General features: G+C 40.7%; 1 protein-coding gene across 3 annotated transcripts; it reads left to right on the top strand.

Annotated features, from left to right (window-relative positions):
• The first annotated feature begins 712 nt into the window (after positions 1–712).
• Positions 713–13,729, top strand: axdnd1 (axonemal dynein light chain domain containing 1). Of its 3 annotated transcripts, none has more exons than XM_066692085.1 (26): positions 713–774; positions 1,330–1,438; positions 1,617–1,789; positions 2,120–2,223; positions 2,597–2,708; positions 3,259–3,344; positions 4,087–4,143; positions 4,585–4,693; positions 4,940–5,061; positions 5,217–5,357; positions 5,600–5,704; positions 5,800–5,920; positions 6,457–6,558; positions 6,937–7,103; positions 7,937–8,003; positions 8,165–8,399; positions 8,594–8,810; positions 9,380–9,473; positions 9,622–9,815; positions 9,996–10,086; positions 10,803–10,946; positions 11,366–11,422; positions 11,837–11,965; positions 12,100–12,191; positions 12,532–12,662; positions 13,398–13,729. In XM_066692085.1, the coding sequence occupies exons 2-26, from the start codon at positions 1,351–1,353 to the stop codon at positions 13,505–13,507; spliced, it is 3,048 nt and encodes a 1,015-aa protein (XP_066548182.1). In that variant the 5' UTR covers positions 713–774; positions 1,330–1,350; the 3' UTR covers positions 13,508–13,729. The 3 variants fall into 3 exon arrangements, with proteins under 3 accessions (XP_066548182.1, XP_066548181.1, XP_066548183.1); XM_066692084.1 differs by having other exon boundaries at positions 3,256–3,344; XM_066692086.1 differs by lacking the exon at positions 11,366–11,422 and having other exon boundaries at positions 3,256–3,344.
• Positions 13,730–13,735: the final 6 nt, after the last annotated feature.

Raw genomic sequence — 13,735 nt, 5'->3', positions numbered from 1 at the left:
CTCATTTCCTGTTATTGGATTTGGCCCATATTTCTCAAGCTGGTTTTGAAAATAGTGCAGCTTGTGCCAAGCATGTGTGAATACATCAGTTGTTGTTTTTTTAATACTAAATCCCCTCATATAATTTGTTTTATATCCCCTTTGTTCCTTTTAATCTTCCAGTCAAGATCTTATCGAGTATAGAAATTAATAAAGCATAATAAAGTCACTTAGGAAACATCTGCCGATGCCACTGTCCCTAAATGCCAATTACATAGCTGATTGAAATCCAGTGAAGGGGCATTAAGTTATCTACCAACTATGATGGCTATCATTTCTCATCTCTAGAATAAAGCCATCTGTCTCCCTTGTTACCCATCTGCTACCTGCAACTGTCCAGATTTCAAATCCTTGTTCAAAAACACAACAACTACTAGTTGTTTATATATTTTGACTAAGCTTGTGTTGCAGCTTTCCTGGCTGCTGTGCCAGGAAAATAGTACCACTAGATGTCACATTTTCCTCTTGGGAGGAGGTTATTGTGTAGTAAATGTATAGTAGTAGTATAGAAAGCGTGAATGGTTAAACTTCAAAGTTTATGCAATAGTTTCAAGTGCAGAAGCTGACCAGACTCTTATATCAATGTATAATCTGAACTGTAGAGTTAATTATTCAGGCACAGTGCAGGACACACGTTTGCCGTTTCCAAGGGTACATTAGGACCCTTAGCGTCTATGGAAACCGAGAAGTTAGACTAGGAACTACGGAAAAGAGAGGAGGGAAGCGCTGCTTTAGGTAATTTGGGCAAAAGCAGCGTGCAGCTTCTTTAAATCGCAGTCAATATTTACTTCATGCACAATGAAGTGTCAGTGTAGATTTCCAATCGCAAGAAAGACTACTTTGTTTAGTTATTAAACACAAGGGCTATTATATATATATATATATATATATATATATATATATATATATATATATATATATATATATATATATAGGGTTTGTAAACGTGTAGGACGGTTTTAAACAAGTTGCGTTTTTCTTGAGAACTAGTTTGCACAGAAACGAAGTGGCATTGAGTGGATAAAAAATACGCTTTTGCAGGACCACTTAAACAATGATGATGATGAAGTCTGTATTGTATCGATTATATTGTCATGCACATTATTTCATTACGTCTAATAAATAACACCTATCCATAAATGTTAGTATTAGAATTAGTCTTACAAACCACAGCAGTTGGACAGCACTACGTTTTATAGTGGTATGACAGCCTATTGTTTTTTAGTTTTTTGTAATTTAAACTTTATTTTATTGTTGTACATATGCCTGTGTTCCCTTTCTTCGGTCTAGTTAGCTTGCAGGTTGTCTCCGATGTCCGTCATGCAGCCGCCGGCGGACACTCCGCCAGAGCAGCGCATCATGATCACGCATCTGCCCGGGACAGAGGGCCAGGACAGGGGTAACTGTGTCATTATGTCCCTCTGCTTTAATATGAAACGTGTCATTATAACAGTGCTTCTATTTCTCTCTCTCTCAGCATTACAGATGATCTATCATATTTTCCAGAGCTATAACCATAACTTTTTTAAATATTTTTTTATTTTATTTGTTTTTTGGTTGTTGGGTATGACATTCAGATCTAAAGGAAAACATTGGATCAGTTGTACCAGCAAAGATCCTGAGTGCAGCCCTGCAGGACGAGTTCATCCCAGAGGAGATTCTGATGACCCTCACCTCCGTGGTCCATCCCGTCAGTCCTGTGGAAAGACTGGGACCCCCCAAGATCTCAAAAACACCTAAGGATTTCAAGGTTTCTCACTGGCCTTATTTCTCATGCTTCTTATGCACTTCCAGGAAATGAATGCATTGAGTCTTAATTGGAGTCTCCATGATTCTCCCTAATTTATAAATAAATAAGTCAGGCAGTTGTATTATTAGAGGAGTGCTTTTTATTACAGCATTCAGTCGAGATGCCAGAAAAGCCTTAATCTACAACCAGACAACAAAACTAATTAACTGTTTATATTTGTATTATTCTTCATAGACATTGCAGACTAATGATAAGACCCAAAATAAGCATTGACAGTCGCAGACTTGGTGAGTTCAAGAAGGCTAACTTTTATTGCAATCTTCGTCTCAGGGCCACATTCTGCGAGGGACGGACCCGGTCTGGCATCATCCTGTCCGCCGTAACAAATTCAAGTACTTCATAGACCAACCCACTTCACTGACAGGCGCTGGAAGGTTCGACTGTCATTAATATTAGGAATACATCAGCTGTTGCATACAAACTCGTAGCCTTTGCAAGCTTTTGCTTCATACTGTAAGGGTATCATTTTTGTGTTTTAAACTGTCCTTTACCTTGAATTGCGATGAAGGGGGAGAAAGAATCTAGCATTTTGATCTGAAACGGATCTGCATCATGCCTGCCTGTTTCGATTTCTTCCCCTTTTTGTTTAAATTAGTATAAAGATGCTAGAAAAGGAGCCATAGAGAACAAGTGCTCTATAATGTGTCCTAGTCATATTTAAGATACTACACTAATGAGGACCTGCCCAATCCTGAGTGTTTACATCAAAGTTAACACGAGACTGGAAATTATTTTGGTTTTATACAGGGATATCTCCTTCCTGTGCGATGCAGTTTTAAGGACAGAGAAGGACAAGCCACTTCTGCCTCCCACTTCAGACAGGAGCAGTGTGCATGGCCAGCAAGAGGGCCTTCACAAGGTATCCACAGTGATTGCCTGAGTATTATTACACCAAAGGTTTAACAGCTGTCATGCCAACAGTATCACTTCCGACAGGGTTCACCTCTTTCATACAAGCCAGGATTTGTGTGTAAAATGACTGTAAATATAAAACCCAAACCCTAGCCTAGAACCTAAATTCTAGCCTTAATACGAAATATGAGAACTGAATTTCAGCCACAGGTCGCATTTTATATGATGCAACAGCTAATGTGTAGCTCATCCAACTCAGTGAAGTGACATTTAAAGGCAATTGTAAATCATACAGATACACACCTGGGACACCCCTGGAGAAAAAAAAAAAGAAAACTTACACAAATTATATCTATTAAACACCATAACAAAATTAACCCTATATTTAAACAGTATCTTTAACTTAATATATGTAAACTATGCAGTTGTCCAGAATGCAGTAATAATAGTAGAGGAAAACAACCAATTGATCACAAAAAGTGATTAACAAAACTTTTGTTGTAGAATGACAATCAAGTTGTATTTGTGTCAGAAGGTACATCCTTTTTTTTAAGCAGGACTTCCATCTGACAGAAAGTTTGATTCCAGAGGAGTATCACATTGTGAAGAACAAAGGAGTGCTGGGACTGGAGTACTACGAGGAGTAAGAGCTATCTCTGGACAGGTCAAAGAGACAGAGAAAACAAATATCCATTATCATCAAATGTTTTTGTCCATTCACATCTTCCTTTTTATGGAAGATATTCTGGGAAAGTGTAATATCTGTCTAACTAACAAGAACCCGAATATGAGTTAATAAAATTAAAAAAGAAGTAATAGATATCCGGGATCACAGACACACTTTTAAACATATTATTTATTGCAGTAAATTGTAAAAAACGTTAAGGCCCTCCAGTTTAGAATTGTAAAAAATCTAATTCATATTCTTATAGTGATATTGACAGAGATACAGAGGATCCCCGGACTCAGCACAGAACAAAGAAAAAAGTCCATATAGGAATAATTGAAGGAATCAATGAATATTCATTAAATGCTGATTGATGTGTAAATCTAACAGATTATATTGGCTACCAAATAATCAAAAACTATGCTAACTTCTGTGGCCTTGTGGATGACTCTCCGAAACAACAGGAAAAGTTACTATCAGTGTAACCATGTTTACCACATCCCCTGAAATTGACAAGGCAAGGGAAATCAAATGTTTCGGGAACCGAGTGTCTCTGTCTGACCTCAAAACACAGAAAGAAAGGCAGCTACACACAGGCCCTGTATAAGCCAAACTGAATAAGTTCAATATAGTTGCTGATCAAAACTAGAATCCTAATGAGTATCATGTAATTGTAAACATAACTTTTAACAGTGATTTTCATTCCTTTTCTCTTCAGTAAATACACAGTCCTATTAGAAGATGAGGAGAAAAAGCTCAGAGTGTTTCCATCAATGTGCGTATTGTGTTGACTTATTTTGATTACCTTAACTATAACACCAATAAGGACCGGTTCCCAGTGCATTTGGCCTTTAGTACTGTACATAATTGAGTCGTTCTAGAAATGCTATGAGGCTACATTAGAGTACTATATTTCTTACTTATTTTTGCAAAGTTATGTCCATCATACACTTGGCTAAGCTGTGTAGCATTTGTGTATTATTTTACTACATAAGCATTTCAGATGGCAGGAAAGATAACCAAGTGAATATTTCCTTTAATTTCCTAACCAACTTTAAATATTTAGCCTGAATTCATCTCTTACATAGATAGTGGACCCTAGTCTATCCTCCAAAGATCTATATAACAGAAATGTACAGAATAGTGGACTGGATGGGTAATGCTTCTGCGAGGCATCAGACTGTTGTGTTAATTCAGTCTCCAATGTCTATTCCAGGAAGCCCAGTGGAAGGTTTGAGGCTATCCAGTTGATGAAGGTTATGGATGACATGTTGGCTAAGGCTGGAGTCACCGATGACTTCAATGAAGTGAAGGATCTGTCCCAGGTAATTCCCCCATTTGGCTCCATCTCCCCCCTGGGCTTCTAGTCAGTATAATGAGCCTGTTACAGTGATGTCATTCCCAGTAGACTTGGCAGAGCATTCAAACCCACCTGCGTCAGGGGACCGGCCTTTTGGCGTTGCAGGGTTGTAGCTGTTGGGGTTACCACAACTACACAAGCAAGTGAAATGTATTGATATCTACTGCTGTAATGCTTGGTGAAGTCAGCCATTGGTTATGTCTCCCGGCAGATGCACAGCCTCTTAGAGCTGGTGAAGAAGGAGCAGAGCATCTACAACGTTGTCTTCCACGAGCTCATTCGCCAGGTCTCGGTGGAGTGCGCTGAGCGAGGGGAGCTGCTGTCTAAACTCAGGTCTGTGTTTAGCAGGGGCTCAGTATGACCCACTGATTGCCAAAGCATGCAGGTCCTACCCTAGACTACAAAACACAGTACACATAAAGCAATTGTAAAATATTTTCATATTCAAAGCCCAGTTACCCAATTGGTAACACTTGTCCCTTTCCCAGGCAGAGATATGTTTTGCTCATGGACCGGATTCCTCGGCAGCTCAAGAGCCTCCATACTGAGACCCTGGCACAGAGGGCACTAGACCGGCGTCTCACTGAGGAGATCATCGGCTTCAAAGGCTCCGTTGGGAAGCTCAACAAGTATGTGGCCTCAGTCATGACGTGCATGAGGACCAGGCTAGGCTGCCTGTGAAAATGGGATTCAGTGCCAGGACATTGTCCACAACCAATTGCTGTTAATGACCAAAATCCCATGCTTTGCCAAGAGCCTTGCATTCTTCATGTTATGTTATGTTTGGTGTAGAAAGACGTCTGGGTCCTGCGATGTGTAGAGTCTGGGTTTCTGGCCCAGTTCACGGATCATGGGGATTTTTGTATTGCAGTGAGCTGGTCCAGGTGAGAGAACATGACCTGCGAGTGTCCAGGGCAGCCGAGAGAGCCCAGGAGGAGCTAGCCAGAGCTCTACAGCAGTCCCAGAAGAACGCAGAGTAAGTTTCGAAATCGATATTAAAACAAAAAACTGATTTATCTAGAAACAGTTTAAAAAGAACCTCTTATGTCTCGGGGCCCCTCTTCCCTGCAGTCTAGTTGGAGAGTATCATGACCTGTATGAGCTGCAGAGGCGCAGACTGGAGAGTCAGCTGGCTCGAGTCACTGAAGAGAAAGATCTGTGGAGCAGGGTCACTTACCGCCTAGCACTCAAGGTAGGCTACAGACATAATAGCTATCACTCCAGTTTGCCTGGTGTCAAGCCTCCTCAAAGTGGTTTATCTAAGGAGAAAAGGTTTTAAGCAGTAGTCTTTCTACAGTTCAACAGACACTTAAGACAGAAAGACAGGAAAAGTGCAAATGTAATGCAGGCCCCAAAAGTGTGTAAAGATAAGTGATTAATAAGTGATAAAGAACAGTGACAGATCTGAAGCATGGGCACATTCTGCTTAAAATGGTTATTAGAATTTCCTTTTAAAATTTGGATAGTGCTTATAACAGAGAGGAACCCATTAAAACTTGTTTATTGAAAGATTTTCCTGCCATTTCCTCTCTTCCGTTTTCAGTCTATTTGTGGTTTTACTAGTCCACACCTAACCTTAAGAGCTGCCCCTGCCAGTTGGGTACAGTTGGGTATATGGCTACAGCTCACTAGGAGCTCATGCATTGATTTACAAAAAGCAGATTATTTCATTAACTTGTTACGTTTCCGCAGTGTTTACATTGCCATTTTCCTTGTGTTGAATTCCAGGTGATTAATGCAAATAACCTTCATATAGCAAGCAAGCTCCAAGTTAGTGAACAAACCTGGGCCAAAGCGGCAGAACATTTTACAGTTCTCCTAAAATCCAAGGTAAAGTTTAGGTTAAGAATATTCTTTATTTCTGGATCTCGTTTAAAGATTCTTATTTCTTCCAGCCTTCATAAGAAAATATAGATTTATAAATATGTATAACTTGTTTCTCTCCAAAAAGAAGGCATACACATATCTGTCAATATCTGGCACATTTATTTCAATCCTTCCCCTTTCCCACATATAGGAAAACATTCTTAATGTACTGACTGATACCCAATAGGGTAAGAATTATGAACTGAGCAAAGCAAATTGCCCAGATAAAAAACCCAAAACCCAACCACTGAGCCAAACATGCTAACATGCATTTACAAAGTTATGTAATATTGTACATTATGATCACTGCCTCTGCTCCCTCATTCTGTGGCTTTTTTCCAGGACACAGAAGACCTCAGCCAGATTTTGCGACTAGCAGACCACTGGAAAGAAATGGCAGGCCAGTTGTGGCGGGACCTGCACCAGGCAGAGAACTCTGGCTTTGAGAAAGTGAAGCTGGTTGAAGCTGGGATTGCCAAATGGCAGACGTTCTGTGATGACAAAATCCAGTGAGTATTGTGTGGATGAGCAACCCTTAGCAACCACCCACTTGTTACACCGTAACCCAAAATGACTCCAATCAGGACCTCACATCAGATTAGGCAAAATGGTAAGATTGTCATTCAAAATTGAAGGAATATAATAAGAGTTTAAATGTATCAAGGTCTTCTGTTTGTTTCTAGTGGTGGAAGCAACAGTGTAACCACAAGAGAACATTACTCACAGTTATCTATGTATGTGTGTATTCTGTTTGTTTCAATTAGTTTTGAATATTGTCATCTGGTATTTGGAAAATACCTACACGATACAATTGTGGCTGGTGAAAAAATGACAGGGGAAGCACATGGTTCTGTCAAGGGGTTTCATTAATGCAATAGTTAGAATTCTTTGGCATATACCATGTTTTTGCAAAGGTGTGTATATTTACCAAACGAGATGGCATTGTGGCATTTCAAAAGGCATGGCACACATAAAGAGAGGCATGTCTGGCAAACCTCCTGGGAGGATTATAGAAAACAGAAGGGCCACATGCAAGAGAATTTGCTGTAAATAAACTGTAACTGAGAGCAAAGAAAATGCACAGGGGCCTCCCTGAAAGTGCCTGAAGTTTATTATGTGTCAATTACCCCGAGAGAAAGAGCTATACAATGATCCCAACTTGAACATCAACCTACTACCTAGCCACCGTGTGTATAAATATATTGATTTAAATGAATACAATCCACATGGTGGCAGAGGACAAACCTATCTGCCTCCAGGAAAGCATTTTCATCACACAAATGTATGTTTTTTACTGAATTGTTTACACTAATTTGAGTCTTTCAAAACCTATTTTTTTCAGTGCTGACATGGGACCTGAGAAGGACCCAGAGCAGGTTCTGTTTCTGGACTTAAGAGAGTGGGAAGAGGTGAGATACTGGTCCAACCTGAATTCCAGGGGGTTGTGTTTTGTCATGGATTCAAATCAAACTACTTCCGAGTCTGTGGGACATCGTCATAAACTGTCCCTGAAAGCTCAAAACAGTCCCAGCAGTTGGCACTCAAAGGCCCTTTGTGTACTGTTTTGTAGATGCTCACAAAGGAATGTGAGCGCTACGGAGGGGAGAGGCTGCTGTCCAATCAGGAGACGCTGAAGACCATGAGTCAGCTGCAGGAGAAGTGGGTGGATGTGGGGCTGCTGCTGTTCAGCCGGCACCTTGGGTCTGATGGGAAGAGTCCTCCGGCCCAGGCAGTGATGATGCAACTGGGCAGAACTCTAGAGAAGCTTCACAAGCAACTAGGGACCAGAATCACCGGAGACAGCGGTAACTCAGAAAGCTGCAAGCGATTCTTACTTTTTGTTATTAATAAATCATGTTACCAATGTTAGAAATGGAATCTAGCATTGTTTTGGGTAGAAATCTGTAACCTAACAATACATCACATTAAAGTGAGTCATATTTTGGGAATGTGTTCTTGTGTGCTCTAATACATACCTATCCTGTCCTTTGTTGGGCAGGCATCCACAAGATTCTGATGTCTTTGGTTGGGGAAATGGAATTGTGGTCTGCCAGGCTGAATGCTGTCGGCGGGCATCCAGGCATGCTGCCCCATTCGGACTGGCTGAAGCTAACCAATACCTTGTGTGGTTGGACGACTCTTGTGGAGCAGGCAATGCAGGTTATCAGCTCCAGCCAGCTGGAGAATGAATGGATCAGGCAGATGGCTCACGTGAGGTGAATCAAAGTGGCGAGGTTAGGGTGGTACCCAACCTACAACATTTGACAAATAACCTGCTTGGCACAGCTCTGATAAAGTTGCTCTCCACACCATCCGATGTTCATCCCCCTCAGGCATGAAAGAGCCCAGAAATTAAACAATCTGTGTGTCTGATCTGTGTAGAGAATCATGTTTAATGCATGTGTAAAATAGGATACCCTAGATTTCCAGCAGACAGGAAGGTTTAGGATTTAGATGAGTGATCCTCTTGTTGATTAATTTATTTGGTGTTTTGTTGATTAATTGTTCTGCAGTGGTAGTGTCATCACTACCTCTAATCAAGTCAAGGAGAGTCATGCATATCTGTAACATCTGTAAATGAAGATGGATTATACTTATATATATATATATCTGAAGGGGATTTTATCCATCATGGTGACAAGAATTTTTACATATCGCATGTGTTGGAGAATTAATAGATTTAAATGTACAATGAAGCAGAACTATGAAGCATCACCAACCGAAATGTCTGAAAGGGGCAAGCCTAGATGAGTTGGCAAGGCATTGAACCATCTGTATTTTCCAGGCTAGACATTGAGGAGGTTTGCGTGGCGCTGCAGGAGTTTCTCTCTGTGGCATCGAACACAATTGAATCTGAGAACTCCAGGCTTACAGAGGAGGTAAGGGTGTGTTTCTGAAGAACATTAAAAGGCATTCTCCATCCAAGTAACCATCTCACCCAGTACACCCTTTTGTTCACTTACATATCTGTCTTTATGTATTACAATGATGTTAGATTTATTTACTTGCAAACTGTGTGGACTCCAGGTCAGTGCCTTACACAGCTCCCTGACCCAGTGGATGGTACAGCTGCTGCTCCAGATGGCGCCTGACTGTGGCGAGGACACACTCCAGCAGCCCCCCGAGAATGAGGCCTCGCAAGCAGTGGCAACTCTCAAGCTGGAAGAAGAGGCAACACATCTCATGCAGAAGCTCGACCACTTCACCAAGCGTCTCACTGGGTATGCGCCTGTGCTTCTGTGTCGCTGTATCCAATCATGACAGCCCAGAAGAAATTAAGTAAATATCAGGAGGGGATTTGGAGTCTGCCTCTCCCTGAACTGGCAGTAAGTGTTAGAGACACAGAAAGTTGCACAAAGCCGTGTAGACAGTCACTGTATGCGTTTTTGTTTTTGGTATAGATCCTGCCAGGCCTTTGTGGAGGAAGAGGTTCAGAAACAGATGCACCAAGATGAGCCAGAAGATGGACTGTATGAGCTCCAGAAACTCCAGGTACTGCTAAACTTCTACGACACGTACATATTTAGTGTTGTTTCAATACTGAGGAGGCAGATATATCTCCTGATGAAATGCCTTCGAATTAAAAACTACTGCCGCCTATACATCTCAATTATGTTGTGAAAAACAGGACACGGAGACGGGGTTTGCTCATTCTTCATCGGTTAATCCGTGACTTTCTGTTATCTTGGCAGACTACAAGATGTGTTATTGATGTACAATCTCTACAAGTCTGTAGAAGAGTGTTGTTTACCAATTGATTATATTTACCAATGATGCTAATGATGATTAATGCTGAACATTGGTAATGATCGGGGATGAACGCAAAACATGGACCTTTAGCAAGCATGCAACAATTGGAATTGGTGTGATTTGTGCTCTGAATGTTCAGTTTATTATTTCCAAACCAGTCGGCTTTCTCCAGAATATAACCTTACCGGGGTATCTCATGTTTTATTATTATTATTATATATATATATATATTTTTTTATTATTATTCTTATTATTCTTCTTCTTATTTTTTTTTTTAGCAGACCAGAGCCCTAACCACTACTCCACACTACAACTTGTATTCTTAATGTGCTCATCTCCTGTTTTCATACCACAAAATCACAAAAAGGCTATATTTTATTTTCATGCTGTTATGGACCTAACCTAGTCATGTTTGTTTCAAGGACTACGGTAATTATTCCCTGTTTGTGTTCGTCCAGAGGGAATGCTCGGAGTGGAGCGAGACCTGTCAGATCCTTCTGTCTGAGATGAAAGGGAATCCAGTGGAAGGGCTGACCGCTTCTGCCCAGGCGGTACCGTCAGACACAGACTTACTCTCTGCAGAGCAAAGCGAGGAGTCCTTTGTGAGTTCTTCTGTCATATATTATTTTGGTGACTGTACATTTATGGCAGTCGAAATTGCTTTAAAAATACATGTTTTATTAGAAACTCTTCAAACTGCAAAAGTTGAGCTTTTATTCTTAAATTTCTTTGCTAGGTCCAGTGGTGGCTCTAGGGTGTTGGCCATCCAATGGGTTTTATAGGTCAACTTTAATCATAGGATTACAAAGACTCGTAAACCAGGTGTTTCAGTAAATTCAGTTATTCAAGGATTATTTGCACCATACACTTGGATACCCTAAGACCTAAGAGGACTAGGGATGTGATCCTGGGGCCCCAGATTGAGGCCGGAGTACCTCCTTGCATTGGTCTTCATCCATAGGTGGTTCCAAGAGGCAGGCTCTCTTTTTGAAAGGCCCTCACTGCAGTTTTATTTTATTAGATGGCAACAGACATCGAGGAGGTACCAAAACCACATGCTGTGGAGGGCTGGAAAGAGGTCTGACAATGTTTCTTCAGTCCACTCCTTTTGCACTAGTGCTTTTATGAGCATTTCTAGAGCTGGCTTTGAAGCCAAACAGAACTAAAACATCACTGTGGGCTGGTTTCACAGACCCAGATTAGCACCAGTGTAGGACTATCAAATGTTATTTTAGGTAGAGTAGTCCAAGACTAATCAAGTTCAGTGAAACCAGCTGTTTATCTTTCATCCAGAAATCAGATACCCTGCCATGTACTAATTGAAATAGTTACATTGAGCTAATTGACTCCCAGTGGAAGGTTCAATAATTACCTAGCATATGGCTTGAATAACCTTAAGTACCAACTGTACAACATTGTTATATTTAATTCTTAGCACAGTAATATTTGAAAATGCTACTTTAAATTGGATGCTTGTCCATTGTCCTTCTAGGAGTCTGATGACAACACAGCAGTCAAGTCAGCCAAGGACAGTGAGGGAGATTCTATCTTGAGGTTTATAGGTCTTGACGGCAACATCCGAGAGAAGACCCTAAGGGAGGCAACAGTGTCATTGCAGGGAGTGAGTAGGCTAACATACCTGTCAGTATATTCTCTACCCCTTTTTACAACAGCTTTACTAGGTTCGGCTTTGTCAAATCTTGCAAAGTTGCTTTTTCTAAGATGAGGGGGAAATTGTGCTGGTTTTCTCTGCAGAGCGATGCGGTGGTGGGCCGTCCCAAGACCCCCAGTGCACAGAAAGCGTTTGACGCCCTGGCTGCGGTCGAGGTTCTACATCAGGAGCTCTTGTGAGTGAGCCGTCTCTTTTTATTGTATTTATTTTCCTCTTGTGCTGAGCTTTTTACCTCTATATACTCTGAACCGGAGAGATTCAATAGCAATCCATGCCATTGCAGGATTTTGGCACAAGCATCGATTTCAGAGATAAGACTTTATTAAGGTGCTAGAAATGTTAATATGAAGTCTAGCTAAAGCTTAATGAGGGTCTGGAAAGATGCTGTATAAACGCTCAAAAGCTTGGGCGGATTGTATCTTTGCTCTTCCCCGTTTTTATGTGGATCTGCCATCAAGGGCGACTGTGTGCTGTGCTGAGGTGACAGTGTGTGTGTGGGTGTGTGTGTGAGACAGGAGTGCTGAGGAGAGAGCTCAAAGGGCTGAGGAGAGAACCCTCAGCACAGAGGAGCAGCTGCACTCGGCTCTGGAGAAGATCCAGGATCTGGAGAGGCAGCTGCAGGGCAGAGCCCGTCTAGAAGAGCCGGGTGAGTGCGATCATGGCAGGATGATAGCAGGCTAGCACACATAATCATACTGAGCTGCATTTGGATGCTGCCAATATGGATTGCTTCCGTCCATTTCGGCACCACTTAATAACATCACAAGAACAGAAACTAACAGATGATGAATAACAGCCTATAAAAGCACTATTATGTAGTGATCTGATGACAATAACACATTGTCTATAATTGGAATGGATTCAGTGCATTTAGCAGGTTGTCTTTTGAGTGCTCTCACTTTTGCTTTCCACAAAGAGTCCAATCGGTGAATTAATTAACAGTGGTCAACAACTACATTATAATACTAATTAATAATAGTTTTTGATATTGCTGCTTTTTTATTTATGCAGGTAGACCAGAGTGGTTGCTGAAAAAGAATAGCATTGTGCTATCATTACATTTTGTACCATTCAAGCATGTCCCTCAGTTCTGTATTCTCTGCGATAAATGATTAATTAAAAAAACAAAACAAAATCAACCACAGTTATGGCGTACTTGCAAAAGACAAAACATACAAAATGAACACATTAATAAAATAGCAGGATTTACTTAAAGATGCAATGAACCTCTGATATTTCAACTTGGAGGTGGTATTAAAAATATAGAACCACTACCACTATTCAATTACTATTTTGTATCTTAATTTTTCGATGTGTTCCATGAAATATAGGAATATATAGAACACATCTTTTGTATTTATTGCATATTTGTCTTGTTTAGAGGAAAAGAAGGTAGTGGCACCCATCAAAGTTCACCCTCCTGAAGAACTGGCAACCGAGAGATCCAAATCCACTCTGAAAAAGTCTGAGAAACACACCAAGAGGTCTTGAGACTCTAACGTCTAAGCTGAACATCCTAGATATATTGTCTTCACCGCAATAAATATGTTTCGGGGTCAAAAATTAATATTTTACAATTCCCACATTGTCGTATTTACAAATAAAAAACATAATATTATCTTACTTATTCTTCATGACTATTTAATCTTATGTATGTTATAGAGCTTTACAAATATGATTGACATGCAATCAACATTCTGGTATTGCTCAAGTGTTTTT

The sequence above is a fragment of the Amia ocellicauda genome, chromosome 19, assembly GCF_036373705.1.
Source record: "Amia ocellicauda isolate fAmiCal2 chromosome 19, fAmiCal2.hap1, whole genome shotgun sequence".
Taxonomy (NCBI): Eukaryota; Metazoa; Chordata; class Actinopteri; order Amiiformes; family Amiidae; genus Amia; species Amia ocellicauda.
This window is presented reverse-complemented; position numbering and strand designations above follow the sequence as displayed.

Excerpts from the sequence above, each read along its gene's own strand:
- axdnd1 (XM_066692084.1), top strand. The coding sequence starts at position 1,351 with ATGTCCGTCATGCAGCCGCCGGCGGACACTCCGCCAGAGCAGCGCATC. Across the intron at positions 5,358-5,599 it reads TCCGTTGGGAAGCTCAACAA|TGAGCTGGTCCAGGTGAGAG; the intron begins GTATGTGGCCTC and ends TTTGTATTGCAG. Across the intron at positions 11,423-11,836 it reads CTGTGGAGGGCTGGAAAGAG|GAGTCTGATGACAACACAGC; the intron begins GTCTGACAATGT and ends TTGTCCTTCTAG.